We start from the raw sequence: 27,540 nt of genomic DNA, 5'->3' as shown, positions 1-27,540 counted from the left end.
TAAAACATTAATGTCACCGTGTTGTACAGTTTTTTGAGACATCGAAGTAGTTTATTCAGTTTTTAGTCGGCTACAATTTACTGTGGCGTGTACCTCGGCGCCGCGATAGCAAAACTTTAAATAAAACAATGTTGTTATCGTTATAGCTTCGGCCTAGACTTGAAGTGGGTTAGTGTTGCAAAACACGTTTAAGATTTATGCTTTTCCATTTTCTCTCTTGAAAATAGGATCCAAATAAAGTTAACGATACTCGTAAAATAGTAACTATGCTCTGAAGATGCAATTACAAGCTGTACCTGGCACTCATTTTAGCTTCATGCAATTAAGTTAGAGATTGTCTATTTCTAATTAAAATGGTACTCACTCTCACAGAAGTTTTCGAAGTATTTTCCGATAGGTTCTCCATCATCGATGAGGGGTCGTTCAGCGTTGAGGTAAGCCGAGGGTCCGTCGGGCAGGGTGTGGTGATCCAGGTGGTACAGCCGGCAGTTGTAGGCGGCCGAGTGAGGGGGGCCCATGTACAGGTACGAACGACACAGGAACTCCGATTCTATTTCGCATGCGAGACGGCAAGCTGCTTCGGATGTCACCTGATCGAATACAAAATAGATGGCCATATTAATGATAACATCGATCAGTGATTCATGAGCCTCTATTTACGTTCGTGTTGCACCTACGCAATTTGTTGCTGATTTATTAAACACCTGTAGTTTTATTGCAAAGGACAATAAAAACTTAACGAAACCAACGCGTGATGCTATGGCTATAATAAATAACGCAAATGGCCGCTATCTCCGAACATGGATCATTTTATAAATTTCCCTTATCTAAGAAGCTAGAGGCTATATGCTATGCACCACCAATAAAATAATTTGTATCTATAACAAGAAGCGATATATCACTGTCGTAACTTTATAACTATTGCATACGAAAGTTGAAGTTAATTGCAACGTCTTCCTTCTTGATTATATACAAGTGCACACGATTTAACCTCTGCCTCTTCTCGTTAAACCAGTGGGACGCGGAAAAGGATGGACTCGAGGTCGGAACCCATTTAGGCGACAAGTTAAATTTATTAGCGAGTCTCCCTAATGCCAAGCCATCTTGCATTTATATAAAGGGACAAGATAGAAATCATAAAGTCATCTCATGATAACATCTGCAGAAACCAATAAAGGTGCAATAAAACACAATCCATACTTCTCCGCTTATCCGCCTCAAACGCTAATAGGCGCCTGTCATCAGCGAGCCTTTTTCATCTTGCATATCATGTTACAAATAGGGACTCGGTACACGCTATATTAATTGCGACATCACAATTATTGGGGCTTGATTCGAAAGTGTATCTTATGATGAATGGCGTAAAGTGTTAATTGGCGTGATATGTTACCTGTAGTTCCTTGTCAGTGTAGTAGTGGAGGCCTGCGTACTGGGCCACCTTGTCCTCGGCGACGCCGATGCGCGGCGCGGTGAATACGCGCTGTCCCTTGCACGCCTGCGACGCCTTCAGGCACAGGTTCTGCACGACCACACACCGACCAAATCACGTCAAATAACACACAACAATGGTAATAACCTTAACTGAATATATGTTTATTTTCAAACGGACCGCATTACTCTTGTGATTGCTTTCTATGAAGCCAGGGCCGAAGCGCCACTTCCAGTAATTTGAAGCTTGTATGAAATAAATTAGCTGGGAGGGTAAGTAGTTTTAACACGACTATTTTCTTGTATTGTGTATTGCAAAATATGAGAAACTGTGAGGAATGGGAATCTTATTTTAAGATGTCGGGTGGAATTGCTTTTATAATCAAAAAGTGTCGGTGAGTTGAGATATTGCAGCATATTACTTTAAAAGTTAACTTGTTCTGTTGTTCTGCTTGTCACCATCGCGCCAAGCTAAACTTTCTTCAGGCATGTCGGTCTCAAATGGTTTACTTACAAAGTAACAAAGTGAGAGCGTGTTAGGTCAAATAAGTTTGTGTATAATAAATAGGTGTAGAGCTGAGGTTAATGTGTTTTACCTCGAAGTAGTCGGTGCCGGGCGTGTCCACGAGCTGCACAAAGTGTTGCGCTGTACGTCTATCGGAGTCACTCAGAGAACACCTCATGCTACCGTACTCGTACTCCGCCGAACGACAAGGGAACTTTTTCTAAATAAAACATACAAAACCTAATTAAAAACAGAACTGTTGTACCCACAACAAATATGGCAAAAGGTCAGACCAATATAGAATAAGCCACCCTGAATGCTACACTACCAATTAAGCCATATTTCTGTGCTCCTTAATAATACATATCGAATGTGCAATTTAAATTATGTGCCACCATTATCCACTATGCAAATATCGCTTGGAAATCAACTTATGCACAAATGAGAAGATTATAATGCACAGATCACAACCTCTCATTTACCTAGATATCTGCTTGTACTATCGATTTAAATAATGAATGCCTGTGCTAAAGCGTGATACAATGCAAAAGTAGTTTTCAATAAGTTTATTATTGAGACTGTATTAAAGGAACCCCTATCATTTTGTTGGTATCTTGAGTGCCACTGCAAGTAGGGCGAAACCATAAATATAAATTGAATAGATAAACACTAAATTGCAGCGTGGAGGCGATGTTTTCTTAAAGCCTCATAGATAACCGAGCAATGCGACACGCCCTGAAAGACATCTAACGGAAACTGAATAATCTATGACTATGATGCGTCCTCAAAATCCTAGTGCCCCAGTATTTGAAGAATAATAAATATAAAAGTTGCATATTTTTAATCTTATGTGTTATCTTTGGTGCTAAATTGCTAACTGTCTTTGAAATAAGCAAGGAACATTCGTTACAGTTTGAGAATGTAAAGCAGCAATACGCTGAACACGATTGAAAGATAGTTGAAGCTGGTTTAGAATAAATAGAGTACCTCGTTAAGGCAGGCGGCGAGACAAGCTTCCTTGGTGGACGTGTAGATGACAGTGTTGTCGAGGCCGCGCAGCGTCTTGCCGGGCACGCGCTCGAACGCCCAGGGCCGCAGGCACACGCTCTCCGTGCGCACTTGCAGCTTCACCATGTAGTACGTATTCACCGAGCGCTGCACCAAAACGCACATTCATCTCACCTCGCACTATCATTACGATAATGTATGCTGATAAAATGAGCCCATTACGATTTGAAATACGACCCGCCCGAGCGCAAAGGACTCGTTCTAATAAGACCCACACAAACAATGCTCATTTGCTTGCAGCCGTTGTTTATCAGCACGTATTTTCACTTCAGTTTCATTCGTTCAAAATAAACAAAGCGGAGGCCGGTGGCGAGCCGCATCGTTTAACATCGTATATTTATTAGCGGCATCGTTCATTAGGCCTGAAAGCGATTAAACTGTCTAACGTTTAGCTGAACAGTTACAATGTAGTGTAGCTGGCCAGTTAGCTTCCCCGGGACTGGTTGACCGATTTAATCTGAATTGTTAATCCAATCTCTGCATCGGTCGGCTAATTGGCAGTACTGAGGGAATGCCGGTAGATAACCGAGATAAATTTATTTGGCTATTAATACGTAAATTGTTATCTATTACACCGTAAAGGAAGACAAAGCAAATCTTCTAGATTATGAAGACAATAAATAAGGTTTGCTGTTAACATAACTTCAGAATGATAAGTACATTAAACGTTGGCGGACAAGTACTTTAATTAAGCTAGGAAATAGGAGATGCCTTTGGAATCAATTCAATTTCCTCGATGTTATTATCAGTCGTATGTTGGTTGAATGGCGGCAAGTATCTGTAGTATTATCAACATTAATAGGAACATACCTGAGGAGTGGCCATGGGGTTGTTGGCCTGTGTGTCATTCTGCAGTAAGCAGCGCGTCTCTTGCACTGGCGTCAGAGGGTTCAGCACAAAACTGTAACAAATATTACAATTATACATCTGGACGATAATACATATTTCTAGCCATAACATGTCTAGTGTCAACTGTATAACCTGCGTGCCCTTATTTTGATGCCAATAGTATTCTTGTAAGCACATTCTAGGTTCATAGTCGTTAAGCGTATCTAACCCAATGAAAGTTCAAGGTGACAATTTCTCCAATTGTAATGCAATACCTATACTAGTCGTGACATAGTAAACTTACAAATAGGAACATAAACCTATATGTTCACAATAAATCTGAAAGACTAGGTACTTGGAATTCTATTGTAAAAATATCGGCAGTATCGCAAAACGGTTTATCGCAAAGTAATTTATCTTTATAGTTTTCTTATACCTACATATTCCCATTGTAAGCGGCACTAACTGTTGTTTTATTCCTACCGTTTGCTGTTAATTTTCCCAACATAACGACACAGTCGTTTTTCAAAGAGAAAGAGTCATTTACACCTGTAAAACGGCCCAAATTATTTCATTAGCTACGTTCATTGGTTTATCTCTGCAGGATACGAATCGCACAGAGAACCGTTGTATCAAGCTGGAACTAAATGTCCACGGGTTTTTTTACTTGAATTTTTGAACAACCACACTTTGTGGCAATCAATTTACGATTACAATTGACATTCAAATTATATTCTCCATGCATGAATCTTGTTGGAATTACCAACTGCTTTTACTGTCCGCATTGAATGCTATAGGTAGTTTTTCAAATTCTATGCGATTCATAACTTCTTCAGAATCGCTTTTGGTTAAAAGATATTGGTCTCAAAATTGATAACTGTACCAATAGACGTTATTGATAAAAACCGCTTACATAGTGTCGATCTGAAGTGTCATGACGAATCGTTTGATATCTCATTCATCGAAATCCATTGAACCGTTTCGGTACAACGTGGGAATGGAAAAAAAACAATATTGCTATATTCTGTAGGAACGCCATAATAAATAACATTACTGTTTTAGCGTAAAGGTGTTAACTGGTCGTAGAGTAAATATTGATAAAATAACTATTAGTATGATATGCGATCGTCACGGTGGGTCTAGGCTTACCGTTATTTATTTAGTAACAATTTGCACAATAAAAAAATCGGGTTTCCAAGCGGCTCTGCAGTAATTGAAGCATTTTATTTTAATTACTTCAAGTTGAAGGTTTTTTTGTGTGAATGATAAAAAGCGGCAATTGTCGAGCGGCACGTAGGCGGATTGATTTTTTAGTTGGACGTCTAGATAGACCATTGCACCAGGAAGTGGCAGGACAGTCACATGAGAGCTAAATGTACTCACACTCGACGCCGTCATAGCGGGACTGCGGGATCCAAACAAATACCATACAATTAGGTGAAGAAAAGTCTCAAATTAACAAGATGTTTACTTAAAATTGATTAACATTCCACTGGAAGTAAGATTTACGCCAACTTATGAAAATAAAGAAAACTTCATTATTACTTCTCAAAACAAATTAAAAAATCCCAGTGTCCCTTTTTATCAGTCTACAAAAAAGCGATATCGCTACATCTCAGTTTAATCTCATCGGGATGCGTTCTCAACAAAAACAAAAGAACTCCACATCGCCAGGTTTATTTTAATTTTATTTTGAGTGCGAGTAGAAAGGATACTTAAACACTAATAACACCCTTCGCAGGGTAATGACATCCATACGTATTGTAGTAAAAATACTCGCAGTCTGTCCGTCAGACGTCAGACCGCTTTGTTCTAAAATTAGATGTGAGGAACCCTTTAATGAGTTGGAATGGTTTTGCAATATTATCTACATCTCTGACGCTACATGGTAGGATCTGCATTACGAGATATGCAATTTATTTATGTTAAGTATGTGTCCCAATTAACTAATGCACAAGTTACCTAACATTAAAAACATAACAAAATCAAAAAAATATTCCTATAATGTCATATGAATATTTATGATAAGGTACAGCAATTACTTCATATAATTGACACTATATTCCTTTAAGTATGTAAAACATTACAAAAAAAACAAAATAGGTAAAATTATTTATGCAAAACTGTCAATGTGGGCGTGGCAGAATCTCTAGTACTTCAATATTGTGCAATATAAATTCAGTCAGTATATAAAACGGGTTTATAATTTATTGGTGTGCCACATAAAACAGTACATATACTGCGTTAATCGAAATAAAACCTCGTTCGTATGCGAATGGAAGCTGCATCGCATCTCGCGTCTAATCAGCCATTTTCTTAATTACTATAATTAACGCAGGTGTAATTTATGTAGTTGTCGGGTTGAATTTAGAGTTCTGTATATTTCCGTTTCCGTTTGTAGAAAAACCATCTCGAATCGAAGATATGTATTCGGATTTCGAAACATTGCTAATAGAAGGTACCTATGTGTGGGATATAGTCAAACAGATAAACGATTATTGCCTACTATTAATTTATATGAATTTATGATACAGGTTGTGTTAAAATAAATGATTATCAAACGTGTGGGCGACGTGCCTCTTAATTAACTTGAATTGGTAAAAATAGGTTTGGTAAAATAAGTGAGGAACTCATGAGAGAGATTCAGAAAATGCCATGAAATTATTATTTTGTGAAGTATTATGTTTAATTTTCAGAGAGGTTTTCACATGACCTTATTTCTAAGTAACATTACTGCTGAATAATTAACATGGTTAATTGTAGCCCAGTCTAATATAATGGGCAAGCACTAAAATATGCCATCTAGAGTCGTTATTCACAAGCTAAGACATTAGAAAGTTAAGTGTGCATCGATAAAGCCCACGCTGCATTCTCGAGCTAAGGGTGTTAATGCTCAGCGCATTTAGTTTATTATGTGAGACCATCGCAATAAAAGTGACACTAACGCTGAACGTTACACTTCCCTGCAGACTAACGGAACTTACCGTTCCACGCAATATTTCGTGCTATAATAAACTGAACCACTTTACGAGATCGCTCGCCTTATTAATGCTCAGACCTACACGCTATGATCAGCCGTTACAAAATAGCTCTTACTTCAAACATTAATCCCAGCTATCCAGAGCTGCCTATCTCGCAAGGCTATCTGATGATCAAGTTATCCGAGTCTCATTATAAACCACCGTTTTCTCTATGTTCAAATTGTGTGAGTTCTACCAACGGGTACACGAATTTCACACACGATTGACTACACTGAACTTTCGCTTTAGTATTGTATGTATGTCATTAAAACTATTAAAATCAAATGAATTGATCATCTACACGAGCTGCACCGCAGTCAGATTCTTATCCAAATACATTGGTTTATCTTGATCTTTCTATCCACAGGCCAAAACAATGTAATAATAAACATTTGAAAGCTCGACTCTGACAAATTGCTAAGCTTTACTTAATAAATTATTGTTTATAAGCGCCTACTTGTAAACAAAGAATTCGTATAAAAAACTTTATGATTAATGCGTCGATAGAGCCCTTAAACTAATGACATTGCAGTTCGCTTCGGTTTCACAACAGCGTAATAAATCTTCGACGCGGAGCTTGCTGTTGAAGCAATAATTAAACGGGAGATAGACTGGCCTTCAGAGTTGTGGACTGATTTAGAATTCATCAGAGATAAGTGCAGGTGTGTCGGCTCTGTGAATATGTATAAGTGTGTGCGTAGGTTTGATAATTAATCACGAGTATAGCACGCAGAATGAGGCTAAATAATTTTCACCGGTGGAGACGATGCAGTAATTTAATTAGTGTTGTTACGTGTGCATTAGTATGCAAGTATCGCTAGCGCTTTCCTCGCTGCGTGCAAAATTACAAGTGATATCACATGAGATATGCAGATGCCGCCTTATGGGAAAGTAGGTGGCTTGATTTAAAGATTGCAAAAGCGCATAATTAGTGACAGATGGTATCTCGTCGACATTATTAAGGTCCCAATTAACCTCATATGCGGCGTAATAACATTATTTAATTTACAGTTCAGTACCTACATAAAAAAAATATATTCGAATGCGAAATGTGACTGAATATAAGTATCCTTGAGAATATTTTCTAAGCGTCCTCCCAGCAATTACGTTCAACCGGCAAACAGGTTCAAGTTTCGCTGCACTGCATCGCTTAGTTCGTTGCCTAACGTAATGACGAGTTATGCATTTGTGCCAAGGGCTTACAAGGACGTCAATCAAGGTACGGCAGAACGAAGTGAACCCTATTTTTAAAAGCAGATACTAATGTGCATCATGTCACAATGATGATTTAATTTTAGTGCGGCACTGACTAGTTTTATCGATAGCTAGAGACGCCGCGAGCGATGGAGACGGGTCGATTACCCGCGTCACATCAGCTAATGCACTGACAACGTGTTGCAGAAGCGACGACATGAAACAACTTTATATATCACACATTTGATCTAATCTAATCTAATCTTTGATCAAACTATGACTCAAAATCTTCAATTACAAAATATGTTATTCGACAACGATACTAAGTTCCCTAACGACCAAGTTAAATCCGAAGTACCGCACGATTATCTCCCCATCTTTATATCGATGCAATATAATAAATTAAACAGGTACGGCACAGCAAAGGTGGTACAAACTGTACTATCAATTACATTGGCGTATAATCCAAACCGCAGCGACTACAAATTGCGCATATTACATCGTATTTATAGAGATTACAAACGTCCTAACATCATTACGGTGTTGAGGTTATTATGGGCGCACTAGTATCAAGTAGTATTTACGTTTATTACACAAATTGGTTGGATCAGACCGATCATCAGGTCTGCGCAGCCCGTTAGCCGGCGCCCGCGCACCCTGCGCATCAATCACGCGCTGTCCGACCAGACGCGGCCAGCGCTAACTGTGAGCCATCCCGTCATACATATCTATGCATTTCATTAACGAATGCAGCAGCTCGCGGCCTTCAAACATTTTGATGGGTAAATTAATGACCAGTTACCTCGTATGACTAATGCGCTGTTTGTAAACACGCTGCTTTCGACAAATCTGTTTGAACTCCGTAATGATCTTTCATTGCCGTTATATTTTATCGCAGATCTATCGATGCTACCATGTTCAACTGATGATCAAGTAGTTGTACGTTCTTGATTGTATCTTCACAGCCGCCAGCTAATTGATAGATTCAATTAACTTAATGTTGGTTATCAATTCACATATTTTGTTGTAATGGTTTTTGGAGGCCTAAATACCAAATGTGACCTTGCGCTGTGGAGAAATCATTTGATTGCTTTTACTTTTCGTAGGTTTATAAAAAGCATAATATGTTACTAAACTATCTTTCATCCGCAACTTCTGAAGTAACAGTACTCAAGTTTAATTTGCTATTGAACATCTGCAATTTTATGAACAACGACGTGCTCGTAAAGATTTTATCCGATTTGACAACATCAGATACCGGAGGTCGTGATCCGAAGATTTCAGATATTGAATCAATTTTAATGTCAAGTTAGTTTGCAGTTTCGGACAGACGGAATGGTATCTCACCGAGCGGTGCTCCCGAATACCGTAAAACGTTTGTGAGACGAGTCAGTGGCACCACCAACAACGCCGTGAACAGTTACCGATTGTTGAATCGCATTCGTCCCATTCTTTTGTAAGATCGCTGGATCGCTATTTCTTTGGACGATTCAAGATACGAACATATTACCAGCTTACAATGATAATTAGAAGCGCGGGAAAGTATCGTCTCGTTTAATTGAATACCGAATTGATTTTCGATCGATCCCGTTCAAATCGATTTCGAGGAATCTAACTAGCGTTTTAATACTGTTACACGGTTCAATTCACTTTAATACAATTAGAGTTTTTGCAGTGCACGCCAACAGCTATGATAATGAACGCGAGTGCGACGCGACGCGACACTGCGGCGACGTGAGCTTCGAGAAAAATACACAATAAATCAATTCTTCCAACACTTTCATACTATACTCTGTCAACTATTGAATCGTCGTTTCTTCAACTAGAGTAATGCGCATACCAGACTAGAAATTGTTCCATAAGTGCCTCGCGGCCTATACATTGTGGGAGAGAATGGAATGCATACAAATGTATGGTGTCTGTTCCAAATCGAATGATAGACTATGGCTACATAGTGTGAATCAGAACGTGGCAGACAATAACAATAAATTAAAATAATGTGTTCAAAACCGCCAATAGTCATGAAAACTATCGGGCGTGCTTGAAAATGTTGCGCTGGCTATAATCTCCATTGAAGACGTATGCGATCACTTTTACTGTTATCCAATTTGGAACGCGGCGAGGTCGGTTTCCGCTTTTACACGGTTTGTGGCTGTGCCCGAGACACATTGTTATTAGTCGGCAGCGTGTCGCGGGCCCAGGACGTGTGGCAGACTGACACACATCCACTGCGCCCGACTACCCGCCAACTCACTACATCATGTAAATTACGTGAACTCTGACGCCGACCTCACGAATCCAGGAGTTATAGTTTAACTGTAACCGCGCAGATTTAGCATTCTGATTATGCACGTAGCCACTCCTGTATGAATGTCGTGCGACCTCGTACCCTACCTTTAATTTTTGGCATGCATGATGGAAAACTCAGAGATAGAAATGTCAGATGTTAGATACGAGGACCGTGCCTACAAAACTACCCACCCGGAACAGCTACTAGGTCGCGTGTTCAATAAAATACTAACAGCGTCTGAAAGTAGCTAAGCTAGTGTCGGATTACTTTCTGCCCAGCTAGAGTACCTATCTTTTCAATACAGTCATTGACATGCGGCGTGCGATGAAGCGATCGCGGAGGTCGACACGGTACGATTAGGTCCGATTTCTCTTCCCTAGACTCAGTACCTATCGCAGACCGCCGCTGAATTAGTGAATCTTCACGTCAATCAGATGTTTATCTCGACCATTTGGGTTAGGAGCATCTAGATCTCAGATAACACGGACACATTGATTTTTATTTGTTTCGTGATCAGTCAGACTGACGAGTCATGTCTTTTGACGTTGTTACATGCGAAATTCTCTTTAGTGGGTCAGATCAATGCACGGATTGATTTTATTGACATTATCTTGTAGATTGATATGGGAGTAATTAATAATTAACCGGTAGATAAAGGCGGTACCGCGGGGTTTTAATAAGCTGTCCGTTTATGGGTAATCGTATCTTGTCCGTATTAGGTTGGTTGAGAAATATGGTGTAATTATTTGCAGAGGGTAATTATCGTGTGGGTTGCGGTGTTATAGGACAGTTACCTGAAGGAGGCGGCCTGGCAGTCTGGCTCCTCGCGGCACCAGCCCTGGCACTCGTACAGGGACAGGTTGCGCACCGTGTAGTACGCTGTGCCCGCGAAGTCCACATCTGTCAGCTTTTCGAACGCGGTTCGACCTGAAACAAATAGTTTAAGTTGTTGGTGGCTTGGTGATTATCGCTCAAACCTTCTCCGTATGAGAGGACGCCTGTGCCCAGCAGTGGGACGATAAAGAGGCTGATGACTGACTGACTAATAAACTCTTATAATTTTGCTTCCTTATTAGAACTTGGGATGCGTTTTTTTGTCATTAATGCAACCATGGTATATTTTGAACAAACAATGACATCAGATTGGTGATACTAAGAGGATACTCACTGATAACATAGGTGGCCTGCAGTAACAGAAGCGCCAGCCGCGCCAAGCGCAGCCCGTCACCCTTCATGCTGATAGCACCACCTGAAACAGATATACACATTTAGAAACATACAAATCTGTAGTGTGTAAAATCACGACCATGCTGAACAAAATATCTCGACAAAAAGACGTTAAAAAACATGTTCTATACCACGTCAAAACTGGTCGATGATAAGCTAAACTATGCAGAAAATTGCCCCATTGCAGGGAAAACAAACGATGATGTAGTTATCTCAATAAAATATATCTTGCAGTTGATAGCAACTCCAATAAATAAATCCCTTTAAAAAAAATCACAGTTGGCATGAACCTTTTTAGCTACAATTTACGTATTTAAAATATCGATGTGCATTGCTGCAGAAAATCCGTGACTGTATTCCTATACAATTTCTCGTTAGTGTCTTAATACATTATGGCATAAAATTCCCTTAGAGCCGCCGTACACGGACTGCTTCAAGCAGTTGAGACCGACTGCTTAAAGCCGCGACCGCGCAGTGAACTATAGTCATTCATTCGCTGCCGTACACACGACTGCTCGAGCAGTCGCGACCGCTTCAAGCCGTCAACTGCATGATGAAATTCCATCGTGCCGTCGACCGCTCGCGAGCGGTTGCGTGGCATACACCGACTGCTCGAGCCGTTGACTGCGCTAGAGCAGTCGACAGCTCTCCGACTTAATTGTTCTCTTAATTGCAAAATTGGATGAACCCAAAATTTTCTCTTTTGACGTCGCCGCCGTCGTCTCCGCCTGAGCAGGAGCAGCAAAAGCAGTGCTTCCTCGTCAGTATCCATGACTCGACTGTGGTAGAAAATCAACTGCTCGAGCAGTTGGGTCGTAGCTCGAGCAGTCAACAACCGACAGCTCAAGCAGTCGACGCCGACAGCTCAAGCAGTCGACGCCGACAGCTCGAGCGGTCCGTGTATTTCACTCAGCCGCTAACTGCTCGAGCAGTCCGTGTACGGCGGCCCTTAATACCCTCGCATGTCGGATTCGTATCCTCGAGCGAGGCTTTCTAAAGATTCTTATTCTTTGCTACGAAGTTTATATTTATTTGCTACGCGGTATCGTAGCAACTTTGAAAGGGGTATTTCAAATTATGGAGATCGGAATGTTTTTTTTGTATGTATGTGCCAGTAGTTATATGGTGAAAACAACACACACAATACGTGAGTAAAATCGAAAGTCCGCCAAAACTAGAACTGTAATAATAAACCGATGATTGGCAGATGTAGGCAGTGATTCCAATATTATTTATTGAGGAAGTGCAATTGTGCTCACATAAGCAATAAATTACTAATTTAACAACTCAATGTGCCGAATGATTCGTTTCAGACATATCATTTGTAATACGTGCTTTGTGCGTATCGGTTCTATTACTGTTGATATTTCACCTACATTTCGCACGCCGAATAGACTTGTTATAGTGAAATTTATTGCGGGCAGGATGTAATTCGACGTTATTGATTAAAAATGAAAGTTAGAAGTAATGTTTTTTTCGGCGTTCATTGACTCACGTATCTGCGGAGTGTAGGTGTGTGTTTGTGTACGCAGCCTATTGTATCACCGGCGCGCGATGGCGTGCAATTGTTTAGCAGTCTTTGTGATAGTCGATGCGCCGAATGCAGGTCAAGATCGGCACTGCATGGACCCATGAAAGCTAATAGGAAAGTCAGTGACACGAATTTTCATTTACTTTTTTGCATCGCAATATCGCTTTCACTAGACTTTTTATCAAGTACAATGAATGGTCATTTGTAAACGAGAAAGTACAACTATTGTTGTATAGTACTGTGTAGCGCGGCTGAAATCATTTCTTATACATCGTCAATGATTCGAATAGCTTTCAATCAGTCCACAATGTCTCTGCTCGGTTAACGTGCTCAATATTATTTAAATTGCGAATTAAAAATCTCTCTCTCACTTTTTATTTGCAAGTGAAGCAATCAAGCAACGGAAATCCACAGCGCACTGTCATAAAATTCATTATATAAATTGCACTCCAGCAGGTCCCGCTATTTTAATTAAGTTTTCTTGTTCGACACATTTGTATAAAACTTCGTTACTGAATTAAGGTTATGTAATGTACTGATAAAGTTTTAATCAGATATCTTTATTAAGCATTTAATCAAGGTAATTATGTTCCATGTTATATTTAAATATTCATGCAACTTCAAAACACACATATTTGTAATCATTTCTATAAATCAATGCCGCAAATTGCACCAAAATATTTGAACGACCAAAAACGCTACTCATCACTATTAAAACATAAGCCGTGTATATGTGAATAGTAGTAGACGTGTGTAAATGGGTCTCAGTGTTCAATATGCACAAGTAATTGCAGTCAGATACCGTTTGTCTAAGTACTCTTACAGCGAAACTATTATGTGGAGTGATTCTCAAAATTCACCGGAAGAGGTGACTTCGCGGTACTGATTTTTAAACTTTAACGAACCACAAACAATTCAACGGTATTGCGGTAATGACAATTTGAGACAATTTGTCCCCCTGGTACACTGAGCGTGAAAGAACAAAGTGCACGCATTCCGAACACTCCTGCGCAGATGACAGGCGCGACTAGCGTTTACACGCATTATGGGTATTACACACATTGCTCTCCACGCATTAACGTGCCTCACAAATCTTTCAGATTGTTTTTTAAAGCTAAATATGAAACTAATGTGACATTATTACGTTGACTCACATGACGGAGGGTGGTACTTCATATTTATGATGTCTCAAATTCCATATAAATCCACGACCCAAAAAAGTTTTATTATCATCGTAAATACCTTCCAATTAAGAGTCGGAAGGACTTAATATCTCCATTTTTATTGAGGATATAATGCAGAATCAAATACGGAAAAGAAAGCTATTTTCATCAGTAATCATTATTGGCGGACTAAATCAACTGTATTTCAAGCAAATTTTCAGCTCGAATTAATTAAATCTAATATTCTGCTTCAGTACTGTAACAAACTAATTACAACAGGACTTTGAACGTGACGAATGTTTCAAAGAATTCAGAGTACGGTCAGCGACATAGCTTGTACACTGTTACTTTTTCAGAAGCACTAAAATTAATGTGACAATTGTCAAACTGTATTTTGTAATTTTAAAAAATATTGCGGCTTCGAAAACTGTAACTGTACCGAGCAATTCGCTTCACTGAAAAGCCAGACTAAAACGACAAGACACATTCCATTTGATATCCTATTCAAATCGCATAACGACAGTCAGAGGTCCTTACGCTTACATAAAGAAGTAAAACAATGTACCGGCTGACATTTATGGCGGTCATATATGGTGAAACAACGGAAGGAGCCTGCGATACAGTTAGTTCACCTATACCCCGCGATGGTATAGCCGAGATGCTCCGAGAGCGGAACATTGCTCCAATCTTGGTCACCCGACACAATAAACTGTAATAGTTCACCAGTGTAGGTGTGAAGTTTCGTGGCTTTGTTTATTTATACGCTAATGTGCGGCGCCGAACGTTTTTTCATATAGATCGCTGTGGTTAGTCAGCGTGGTAATGAATAGTGGTATAACGGTCGATGAACGTAAAAGTGTTAGATTTGGTGGTCGTAAAATATGTAACTAATTTGTTTGGATATTTTTATGGGCCAGTCCTAATTCATGTGTGTATCGATCTGAATATTATTTTCTAAAGACGTATATTTACGCATTTATATTCAACTTAAATGGTTATAAAGACATTTATCTATTTTATTGATGAATGTTAATTTTGATTGAGTTTTATCATAGTTTTATTTTCTCATACCGCTTTGTGTAAAGCTGTTCCAATTAAAAGAAACTGTCGCATTGGAAGCAATAAAAGCAGTACCCACGACAACACTTAACATGAACAGTTACCATTGAAACGCGCTTAGCCCCGTAACACTAGAGTGCGCTCAGTTTACGAAGATCATGCATGAGACAACATGGGTTCCGTTAAGAGTGCACTATAAACAATTATTACGCACAGGTGACGCGATCACGTGATCCATATGTCACATAATGAGCGTAACAGTTATATCACGAGCGCCGCGAGCGAGTCCCGCCCGCCGGCTCGAGCGCGGGCGCAGCCACCGTGCTGTGCGCTCACAAATTGCCCAATTTAACGGTGAACTCGACTCCACAATCCTCACGTACTTCTAACATTTCTATCATTGCTTAAGCTCCGCAACGTTAACTAGAAACACTTAAAACAATAACCCGCTGTAATCTGTCCGATGTTTAGCGCGACAGATGATCAAACAGTACTCTTAATTGCACGTAACAGCCTTGTGGGTTTATGAGCTGAAATATTTCTATAATTAAACGGATAATGAGCTCCTAAGCTGTTCTTGGATAAGTGAAAAATTACGTTAACCGTGCACCTGTTCAGAGAATTACACGTTATAGGCGAGTTGTCTCGTTGATTTCCATCATTTCATATTTCGCTATCAGAGTCCATACAAAGTAATGTTTGTAAATGTATTCACATTGTTGCTTGATTGTAATTTTATTACCAAGTTTAATAAAATTTAATTTTATACCTTAAACAATAAAAAGGATTATTTATCAAAAGCTATAAATTATCTCTGGGTTTTATATCTTTTCAACGAGTTAAAGCTTGTACATATTCTTGATACAAGTAATGTCGCTAGGGGCGCATCATGTAATGGGCATTACATTTTCCTCATACTCTAGAGTGACACAAGAAACTTCGTACTTGCAATTTCACAGTTTCACTTCGTATTTACTATTGTAGATTGATTTGAACAAGAAGGTTCAACAATCTAAGTTTTTGTTGAGGCACCCTAATTATAAAGTAATGAACCGTGGTTCGTCTGGAAGGATTTTTCATTAAACACACAATGGCATTGTGTTCCCACACCGCGGGCACTCAATGGATCAGTAGTCTCCAATCTTTAATACGAAAGCATACAATCATTCTCATTGATGCCTTATACAAAGAAATTACAGTTTATATTTCCTGTTATTTCTGCACTTATTAACACTGGATCTACATTTATAGATCAATGTAAAGTCATTACGACATTGAAGCCATTCTCACGATTGAAGCACTGTATGCATGTTTAAGTGGTTATCAGAAAATGTGTAATCTATTTGTAATTGGCAGAAATTACGATTCTTAGGATCACTTTAGTGTGTGAGTAGATAGATTTTCTTTACTAAAACGTGATCAGAACTTTTATAACGAAGAAGATTAAACTGGAATCGAGGCATTGAAAAAAAAATGGTGGAATCAATAAAAAGGACCTCAATCAGTAGTTTGTAATCAATATTTATGAGGATCATAATGACTAATTAAAAAGAAAGCTTCGTTTGACCCAATGCCGTGTTTTTGTCAAATCATGTTCTTAATAGGCGAGCGTGCTCATCACAACTTGGTAAGTGGTTGTACAGAACAATCAGGGGCTTAGTAAGTACTGAGTCATGGCGCATATGTATACTGTATAGTCGAACTCATAAATAAACGGTTACTTAATTATATAGCATGATTATACCACATTACAATCAGAAATAGTCGAATTTCCTCACCTACTGACCTCGTAAGCTATTCACAGACAGATGTACAAGACAATACTAATTAGTGTTAATTCAATAATAGAAAAAATACGAACAAGATTTACCATCCGGTGCTAATTCACTAGGTTCTAGTTTTTATTACTAACGGGAAATTGAACGTGGCCTACGATAATAAAGCTCTTTGACTCTGACTGTCGTTATGATTTTCAAGATTATATGCTTTGTTGACCGGGATAACTGACTTTTCTCAGATATTAACAGAAGTTTAATCATCTTGTAACTACAGGGTGGTTTATCATTTGACTGCCTACCTTATCTCCAGATCAATAGATATGCTTTTCAAGACGAACTTTTACCAACATCATCTAGTATGTTGTCCGCGCAGGGGTCATGCGTTATCCAATCTTTGTACGGCACGAATAAAGCCAGTGCCACACAAGTCTAGCATTAAGATCTTTTGATGTTCGGCGCGGGGTCAGAGGCGCACGTGCCTACCCGCCTACTTTCAGCATCAGATAAGCTCACGTAAATAATAAGTGCATATCTTGCAATCTCCGCTTATTATTATAAATTTTATTCTCTAACGGTCCGCATAGGCTATTGCGCCAGATCTCATCTTGTAACGAGAATCCGAAAAAAAGCTATTCGGGTAAAACACAAATTGATCTTTTCTTATGATTTTTTTGGTGATCTAAGAAACTGTAAATGTCGATTTGTCAAGCCGTAAAATTTATTTGTAATCAGATATCATAGCATCTTCGGATAGAATAATATTAGGAAGCCGCAAAAAAACCGTTTATCTGGTGATTGTTTAGAATGAGTTCGGGGGCGTACCAGATCGGACATTATAAATCCGTATGTCACAAGTAGCAGTCACGTCACAATGGGCCGAACTTGACCGAGCGCTAACGGTACCGCGCCGGCGCACCGAGACGCGAGACAATGCGTGTGAGCAAGCCGACAGGTTGCTCGCCTGACCCAATTATCTTCACCAACTGGGCCATCTGTTTTCGAATGCGTGTGAAATTTTTGTATATATGTACTTTCACGCATGTGTAAGCGTTCCGGGTGGTAATTTCGCGAAATTAATGTTTTTCAAAACTGTTGGACTACTTTTCTTTTCCTTATGCATTTTATTCGTATGGCAATTGCAATGTATACCCAAATAAAAATAATGGAAATAAAATTATATCGATTCTCGTAAGCTCGATAAAGCTGTTGACTGACGAGAAGATAAGTATGCGTGTCTAAAGTAATAATTCTTGTCTCACAACACAATATTTGTACTCGTAGCCCAGTAACAAGATAAGCCATTATAATGGTATTCATAGAAACAAACTCGCTTCGCTAGTTATTTTGCTAGCGATTAAATATTTCATGACAAACAAATGGTCCAGGACTTGTACTTATACTAAACCTATTTGCGAATAAATAGCGCATTCCTTTACCGGTGTTTCTTAAACTTGCTTTCTGTATTTAGCTCGTTTGCATCGCACCTCCATAATTTGAGAATTCCTTTTATTCGAACTAGCTGCCGGAGCAGGGCTGGCAAGGCTCATATGCAAATATTTCCTTCCTAGGTCAATATAAACAATTCAACCTAATGTTTTATTTAAATCCCTAGACAAGCCCACAAACTCATTATTGAAGAGTTATTAAATAATATACAGATTCATCATGACCTACTCACTGCGTGATTACTGACAGCTGATGATCAGCCTAATACGATCCTTTGATTAACTACTTTCACCGATCTTCTCTTGATTGGTTTCCTTGTCCAACAATAGCATTTTAATTGAAGTTTGTATAGAAATGTTGTACAGGATGAGGAGTAGCCCTGCTAGTGTCCGAGGCTCGCGTGTTTATCTAAGCGAGCAGGCGGCATGCGCCCGCGCCGCGTCGTGTCGCTGTCGGCCCGACCACTTGTACACGCCGCGAAGACCTGAGGACCACGCGGCAAGCGACAGCGGCTAAATAATGCCTAAACACACCACATCAGCATACAATGAGCTTTCAATTACCTACCCGATGTACCCAATTAACTACAATAGATTCGAAAACAAATTAAACTAATAATAGACTAGAAAACACCGGAAACAAAAATAAATTGATTGAAGCGCCTATTTAAAATAAACACGTGATCATCACATTAAACTTTTTTCATGCCTCTAGATACGGAAAGAGAAATTTTATAACTTGCTATTTGTATACATCGCATTGAATAGAAAAGACGCGAATAAAAAAGAACCATTAGGAATGTAATGCGGGGTCAGAGATTCCTAATCGATTGTCAATCATCGCGCTCAACACTTCACGATCACAACATATACAAATACTGTAATGAACAGCTGCCTTTCAAATAAACTATCAAGTTTAATTAATTAGATAAAATCTGAAAGATTTAATAGGCGATTTTACCGTAGTTTCGTGCTGTAATATAATTTTAATTAACTTTTACTTGGAGCTTATCTAAATACAGAGCTCTTAAGGCAAGCAGTAATAAATGCACGATGTCGTTAAGGAGTGCAGGCGCCGCGGCCGGCTGGTCGTGAAACTACAACGTATACAGGCTGATGTCAAGCCGATGTGCGGTGAAAACCTTCGCCGGACTTACAGAGGAAAGCTAGCGTACACCGCGCACTGCGGTTTCATAAATATTCGCATAAATGTGACGCGTGATATCGAACATAGAACAGTTCTCGACGTAATCATTTTTGCACACATTTTATGTGGCTTAAGCATCTTCAATATAGGTATGTGTAGTTAGCTATCTCAAAATGGGGGTTATTTAGTATGAACATACAGGTATAAATAAGCTTTTACATCTGTGGTGTTCTTTAACCCTGTATATAAATAGTCACTGTTCGTGACAACACTATTAAAATAAGCGTCCTACATTATTTACAGATTCTATTTCACATTGGTTTAATTTATCGTTTTTTATATAAACTAGATTTTTTGACTGAAATGCAAATAAACTCTGTGGAACTGGATTATATTTCTTTGCAATTGTATTAATACCTAATGATGACCATCGCTACAAAAAATATCTGCAGTCAATTTAATAGTATCGCATGAGCAAGCAGACGATTGTATCTAAATCATGATAATGTGTGTTCACACAGCAATCATCTCTCGTTAAGGCTAAACATTCGGATACAACAATTATCGCTATCAATAATAAAACATTCTCCTCAATTTATTTCGAATTAGAAAGTTTGAGAGCTAAGTAAAAGTTTTCAAACATAAGCTAGCCCGAGAAGCAACACCAAAACGTCTTTTATTTGTGCAAAGATAGTGGAGAGAATTGTATTGACAAAACGACCGTAACGAAATGTAAATTTATGTTCAGACAACGCTTAGTGGCATTCAAAGCTACGGCCTTCCGCCGCGCCGAGCCAGCCGAACAGGGAAGCTGAGAGTAATGACTGGCATCCATGCGAACCCACCGCCGACGCACCACCAACTCGCAGCTTTATTTATTAGATTAAGCAAAAGAAATGTTATTAGCGCTCTTACATAATCGTTAGAATCCGCGTTCTAACATGATACTAAAGTTCACTACTAGGAAATAAATAGACCAGTTTTCCCACACGATATAGTTGACTACTCCCGGGAAATGTCAAAGCACGTTAATACGACACCGACTCGCGAAGCTAATAGACAGTAATTTAAATGGTGGCTACACCTCCGCTAACTGTACCGGACTGGTGATATCGGTAACATTATCACAAATGCGGCGTGTTTACAGACATTGTGTGTGTCAATTATGATATTGGCCATTATCTGGCATTACCGGACCATTTCACTGGAAACACTTTAAAGGAATCGATCGTTAAGTGTAAGAATTTCACCGACCTCGGGCGAACTGCGTGTAGCAAAGCGCTGCCTGTCACTCATGCTTACAGAAGTTAGCGTGTAACATCTCAATAACCACTATTATTTGCCTACAAAGGAACTCTATTAGCTGTCGACTTTTACACAACAGATTGTACGAGTTTCTCAGATCTCCACACAATCATACACATAGCATGTAAGAGTTGCCTACTTTTAACTACATCGCGCCGCAAAAATAGTCGTATCAGTAAAAAACTTTCATCCGGAGAAAGATATCCCACGTACCAATTGTAAACAGCAGACGAATGTAATTGAAATTCAAAACTGTTCTTTTTCAGAATACTTTATTTGGAATCTTTCGCTTTCACTTGAATGCTTTATGAACAAAATTACATGTTACATCTGTCGATGTCCACGCTATTTTCTTTCAATCTCAATAACAAAGGAATCACCTGTGCAAATTCAATATCGATAAATCATGCAATCAATGGGAGCCGTGTTTCGCCGCCCACGCCGCGCATGCTTAAACGTCCAGTCTAACAATGGCCGCGATATGTTATTTATTGTCTCCTAACCCGCAACATGGGCACGTCAGCAAGGAGCAAGGCCAGTTCTCACTACGATGGTCCAGACATAAGTTCCTAGGAAATATGCATTCTGGTCTTGTTCAGAACGAGTCGAACACTTGATGCAGCAAAAACAGTCGGGCGGAGTTCACAGACGTCCCACGGGCCGCCCATTGTCGCTCCCATGTGTACCACGGTGTCAACACTACTCTCTAATCATGACTAATTGATATGTACGTGTCTGCAGTTGTCACATAAGACAGATAAGCTCATTGTAATCGTAAAAAAATACTTTGATAAACATCTTACCTGTTCTGTGTGGTGTAGGATTAGTTTCCTCGGAATCAGGACACAAATCCTGTAACAAATGAGTATTTACGTTAACAATCGGATTGCGTGACCCACTGATATTAAGCTCAGCTGGTTTCGAAGTGACACTACGATATAAACAAACACCTAGTTAATATGCAAAGCTAGATCTACATTCGCATAACCATATTAAGAGTGACCGCCGTTATTTACACAGACAACATTTGTAGGTAGTAAAGTATCCATAATATTTATTTTGCATACACGTTTCATTTAGGAATTGGTACAAAACGAACACGAACACTTTCTACGTTCCAAATTGAGCTGTCACTTACAAAAATCATGAGTAAACGATATAATTAAACAAATCGTTCGTAAAGTCGTGCACACGCATTAATATTCATACGAAGAAGGTAGTAGTCGCCGCGAAATAAAAGAGTAACGTATAGTGTGGCGGCTCGGTGCCGTGCGCGGGCGACGATGGCGCCTGCGTGTAAGTAATGATGTGACATCCGCTCCGACTCGACCCACAACTCGCATTCAGCACGCGGATTTTAACACCCTATTAATCTTACACCAAGTGAAATTGCAACATTTCCTTTTCCGCACTTTTTTAACTACCAACTTGTGCCACCACAAACTGGTTAATTTTTTTCTAATCTTAAATCACCGTCTTTAAAATTCTTTACTACTCAATCTTAATTTGTTGAACGATCCTATTAACATAATCAAATATTATAAATTACTTATTTAGCGAAGTTATTCAACTTGTCGCTAACGGGATTGCTGTCTATAAATCCTTAACTTTTATGTAAAAATCTTTTAAATGTAGTTTTATCGGTTAATCTTACCAGAAAATGAGCCTTCAAAGTCACACTTTAAAGGACATAATTATAGGAACAGTTAACAGTGAAAGTAGCTGGAATGTTGTATTTTATGTTGCTCTCTTTTCTGTTTTTGAATGGGTTAAGCAATGCAAATTGACCATTAAATAGTCTAGTTTGCAAAGCATAAAAGTCGTTGATATCATAGCTTAATCTAATGTTCCCGCGTGTATTACTTTTTGTTTGATAGCCGTATCGTCCACTTAATGGAGCTTAGAGCAATTTCTTAGCAGCCTTAGGACAATAGATACGGCGAAAGATAAATGCTGGCAATGTAAGCATCGTAAATAAACCACGACACGGCACGAAGTAGTCTTTTTCTTTGTAGGAGCTTAGAAAAGAGCGTTAGAACGAAGCACATCGCTGGGGGCGTTCGTGCTTTGCTGCGCGGGCGCAAAATGGAAAAATAAATTCGCATTGAAATGGTTTGTATCGATTGTCGGTCCAGTCGGTTCCCCTTTATCCGCAGCTGATCGCACTAGACAATGTGGTGGTGGGTGCGGATGAGGCGCGGGCGCGGGGCGCGGGGGGCAGGGGCGCAAGCGCATGACCGCGCAGGGCGCAATGACCTTGTGCGCGCATTCCGCCCGCTCTTTCGAAGGCTCCTGCGGCCCTCCAGGCTCTCCCGGCTCTATTCTAGTCTCCCATAAACTACCTAAACACGGAGTAGAACAAAACGCTCGGTTGTTATCTACATTGTCTGAATTGAATGGACTTAAAAAGATACAGTCGATTGCACAACTTGTAGAATCGTTAAGGGGAATTTACATTCTGTTTCTTCTTGAGAGTGCACTGGTAAAACACAAGTTTGTATTCACACAAAGTAATACTGACACACTCGTAGCAGCTTCTACAATTGTACATGAACGAAACTAGGTTAATAACCTTTGAGAAAACATTCAAGACGAACATAGCAGACGCGAACAGGCTGAGCAAACATGGAAAAAATATTCCCATCAATACGCTTAAAGCCGGCGACTGCGAGCTTGTCGTTATTAGAAAAATAGTTTACTACGAACTAGGAGATGTAAAAAATACTAGTCACGACAGAGGATGGTACAGAAAATAACTAAATCCTGCAAGTAAACGTTATGACAGACCAACCGAGTAGTGTATGTCTTCCGTTAATATCTACGATATGCTTTGCGTGCTTGTATGTTATGGCAAGAGGTGGACTTTAAAGGGCTATGAATGAATTTTATGTGGGAACTTACAGTAAAAATATAGCTTCAATAAAACTTTAAATAACATTTAATAAAATTACAACTGAATATAAAAAACCGTGTCTCATTTGCCACAGAGGAATCGAAATACAAAATTAAAAACAAATGACACGCTCTATATGTCAAAGCGTTGAAAGCTGACTTATTAGACACAGGATACAACGGTGTCGAAATTGTTCCAGTAAACTAGATTAAAGTGGATGTGACGGTACCTTGGCTTTAACTAACGGCTTTGGTGGCAAATAATCGGAAAACCGCGGAACGTCATAGAAACAGTTCGGTGGCACACGGAATTAGCGTCGAACTACCGCTGACGGACAGAATGTCCACAAAGCGTGACAAACACATGTACCCTAAGTAATGACTATACAAAATGTTTACTTTAAACTTAACCTACATAAAAGTTTGCCCGTTGTTTTGAGCAAACTTTAATTAGATTCGGGACATAGCAACCATAAACCATACAGTGCAAAAAAAATTAATAGGTGAAAAAATCGTGCTTTTCTAAAACTAATAGAAAATAGAAAACTTTGAAAAATAGTTATTTTACAAATAGAATAGAACTAGACACTACATATCTTGTCCTATCTAAAATAAAATCACAAAGACATGTCCAATAAATTACGAATATTATGCGGACATTACGCACGCAGTAGGAGTAAACTACACGTATATTTTATCCAGTGGGAAAAGCATATTGCACAACGACCTTACAATTCTCTCGGAGCATCAGCACACGTGAATATCCCCCTGTGGTATAATTCTACATTTTTATGACACACAACTGACGCTATTAATAAGCCGCCGGCAACCGGTCCGCGTTACGTCAATTACGCATCATGTATAATTGCTAGACGAGTCGAGCTCGCCTTATGCACATACAACGTAGCCCATTGCATAAGCTATAACGCCATCTTGTTTTAAGTAAGTTACTGCACCCAAGTTTTTGCTATTTAGGGCTGTAATGCATTATGTATTTTATATTACGTCATAATCTTGTAATAAGATATCTTTTTTACACCAAGAATGTTGATGACGTTTTGTGAGAGAAATTCTAAAGTCATAATTTAAGGAAATGATTTTTAAGCGTATTGTGAATGCAAAATAACTTAATAAATCATTTGTATGTAAGGTATTTGTGTACCTTTTATTGCAACGCAGCTATGCTTTAGAATCATGTGTATTAAAATCCAGCTGTCAATAAATTGAGGCCTATATTCAGCCTACGATTATTATAATGCAAGTTCTATACAACTTCGTTTTGAATATTACGCCTGTATGAACGTATAATTTTATGCACCTGTTCAACTCTGTGAATTATGAACCCATAATATGGGAATTGTGTGCCCATAATATGGGAATTATGCACCCATAAACTGGGAACATAATTCACGGAACGAATTATTACACGGTAATACTAACTGTCATATTACCTAATTACTTTTTGCTGAAGATCATTGCACTCTAAGTATCTGTAGCGTGGGTGTATGATATGATGAGGTTACATTAATTACTGTACTCTAAAACTTAACAAAAAGAAGTAAAGTAAAGTTGCGTCTCTTATAATTATTTAATATTAAATCCCCACTGCAGTTTTGTTTTATTTCCCTTAGAGAAGACCGAATAAATGGCATTTCAATCAACTTAAAAGATTACACTTCCAGACAAAAATAATACGAAAAATGGTTTTAAAATTTACACTAATCAAGCTATTGTCAACCTCTCTAGCTGTAAAACAACAGTTGTTTTGTAAACTTTTTATTATTTTCTTTCAACAAAAAGCGCGCGATTCTATCGGCTAACTGTAGATTATTCCCTCACTTTAACCAGTGCAAGCGCATCATTGCTGAGCTAATCCATGGGAAATTTGCCCATAAAAAGGTGAAGATGTTCGTAAATACCGTACAATTACACATAATTTAAATAGAATAATAAAGACGCATTAGTTAAAGTTAATTAGCTGGAGTTAGAGGCTTTCTGTCTTAAGTTATACTCATTGTTATAGTCTTAAGAATTATTTCGAGTTACATTAATATTTTTTTTGAACTCCCAGCTGGGAATATACTAATGTTTGGACTTACACCGTTAATTTAAAGGTATTTCAAAAATGTTTATGTAATTAGAATTCATTTGCGTTCGCGTCGTCTCAATTAACGGTTTGTTTGTAATGTAATGTATGAGATAGAACAGTGTACATTGCCACAGCAAATGATCCTTAGTAACTGCAGAATTATGTTAATTTTGACGAATGCTTTTCTAAGTTTAGAACATCTTAGTATCTTAACGCCTACACTGTTAGCAGAATCTAATTGTTTTTTTATTACAAATGTGCATTTGACAATACTTAATTAAATAACACTTATCTATTTTTATGGACAAGACATCTTTAAGACCATCATTCTTAAGATAAGACTTATTATAAAATTATGCAAATAGACCAAACACTATTTTATTTTTGCCTTAATAATTTCCTTTATCTAAGTTTCTTTGAAAATATTGCAAGGACCTCTCCAACAATGTAAATACAAAGTTACGTATCGGAGTAAATAAATATAGGTAACACATGCCGATAAGCGGGTAAACAATATCCCATAAGTTACAAACATAAGCTGTTTTTAATCTCAAAAACTATCTACGACATTGTATGCAAAAATAACTAAAAGGTACGCAGGTGTGAGAAGATTGCTTGATTACAGAATGTTTTATAATAGAACAGGCAAATGGAAAAACATAACTGTATCGATGTGGTTGCGATAGAATCGCTGAATAAACCACATTTATGTGACACTACAGTTACTCCGCGTATGCTAATGTCGGCTGCTACCATTAACGAACTATTAAGCGATGTCTTTTCTGTTATGGAAATCATTTTTATGGTGTTTAGTCAAGTTTTGATATTAAAATTTATGTATTTGGTTGTAGTTTGTGATGTCATTAGCGGTGGGAGTTAACGGACAAAATATGATTATGTGGATCAAAAACCTCGCAAAATATGAACGTGACTGACGTATGTCTCTAGATTATTATGAATGCTGAGTGGTGTAAAAAGTCGTGGAAAAACCAAGACCCATAAAAAGATCTGAAACTGAAGAGCGTAAGTGTTTCAAGTTTACTTTCTTTTCTGAATATATGAATTACGCATGAATTTTACTCAATCCTACCGTTTTATATACAAACGCTTTTTACGTAATTTCTTACTAGAATAAAACACAATGAAAATAGCTATAACAGCTGCACATTTCTTTCTAGCGCCACATAAAAACGGAACATTGTTCACAAATGTGGCACTCCTTGGTATTCGTCGCAACATTCAAAAGAAAACAAGTCATAAAAAGCGGAGTAAGTGTCATAACATTTATCTGCGTGTCATCGGTCATCAGCGTGTGGAGTGTATTGCATAAATGCATGGACGCCGGTGTCCGCGCTATCGCGGTATCATAACGTAATACGATCACATCGCTCGGCCACTCTTTGTGTCGCTATCTCGCATCGCCCGCATCGCCCGCATCGCCCGGGACGCCCGACGCACTCCGACTGAGAAGCAGACCCGTTAACATTCTTTTCGCAAACAACTGACGACCGACACAGCCCGATACGCTATTACACCAAATTTTACGCCTATAATTACAAATTAGAGGCCAA

General features: G+C 38.8%; 1 protein-coding gene across 1 annotated transcript in view; it reads right to left on the bottom strand.

The window, feature by feature from the left end:
* The window catches only part of LOC110384158 (uncharacterized), a 52,021-nt gene that overhangs the window by 12,730 nt on the left and 11,751 nt on the right, over positions 1–27,540 (bottom strand). Inside the window, exons 2-9 of the mRNA XM_021345294.3 lie at positions 21,792–21,840; positions 11,502–11,582; positions 11,128–11,260; positions 3,812–3,902; positions 2,921–3,088; positions 2,025–2,153; positions 1,391–1,519; positions 365–590 (exon numbers count right to left, since the gene is read on the bottom strand). Coding sequence (XP_021200969.1) covers positions 365–590; positions 1,391–1,519; positions 2,025–2,153; positions 2,921–3,088; positions 3,812–3,902; positions 11,128–11,260; positions 11,502–11,568 — 943 coding nt within the window. The 5' untranslated portion in view covers positions 11,569–11,582; positions 21,792–21,840. The remainder of the gene's footprint in view (positions 1–364; positions 591–1,390; positions 1,520–2,024; positions 2,154–2,920; positions 3,089–3,811; positions 3,903–11,127; positions 11,261–11,501; positions 11,583–21,791; positions 21,841–27,540) is intronic.

The sequence above is a fragment of the Helicoverpa armigera genome, chromosome 5 (assembly GCF_030705265.1).
Source record: "Helicoverpa armigera isolate CAAS_96S chromosome 5, ASM3070526v1, whole genome shotgun sequence".
In the NCBI taxonomy this organism is placed as follows: domain Eukaryota; kingdom Metazoa; phylum Arthropoda; class Insecta; order Lepidoptera; family Noctuidae; genus Helicoverpa; species Helicoverpa armigera.
The sequence above is the reverse complement of the archived record's forward strand: the minus strand, read 5'-3'. Positions and strand labels throughout refer to the sequence as shown.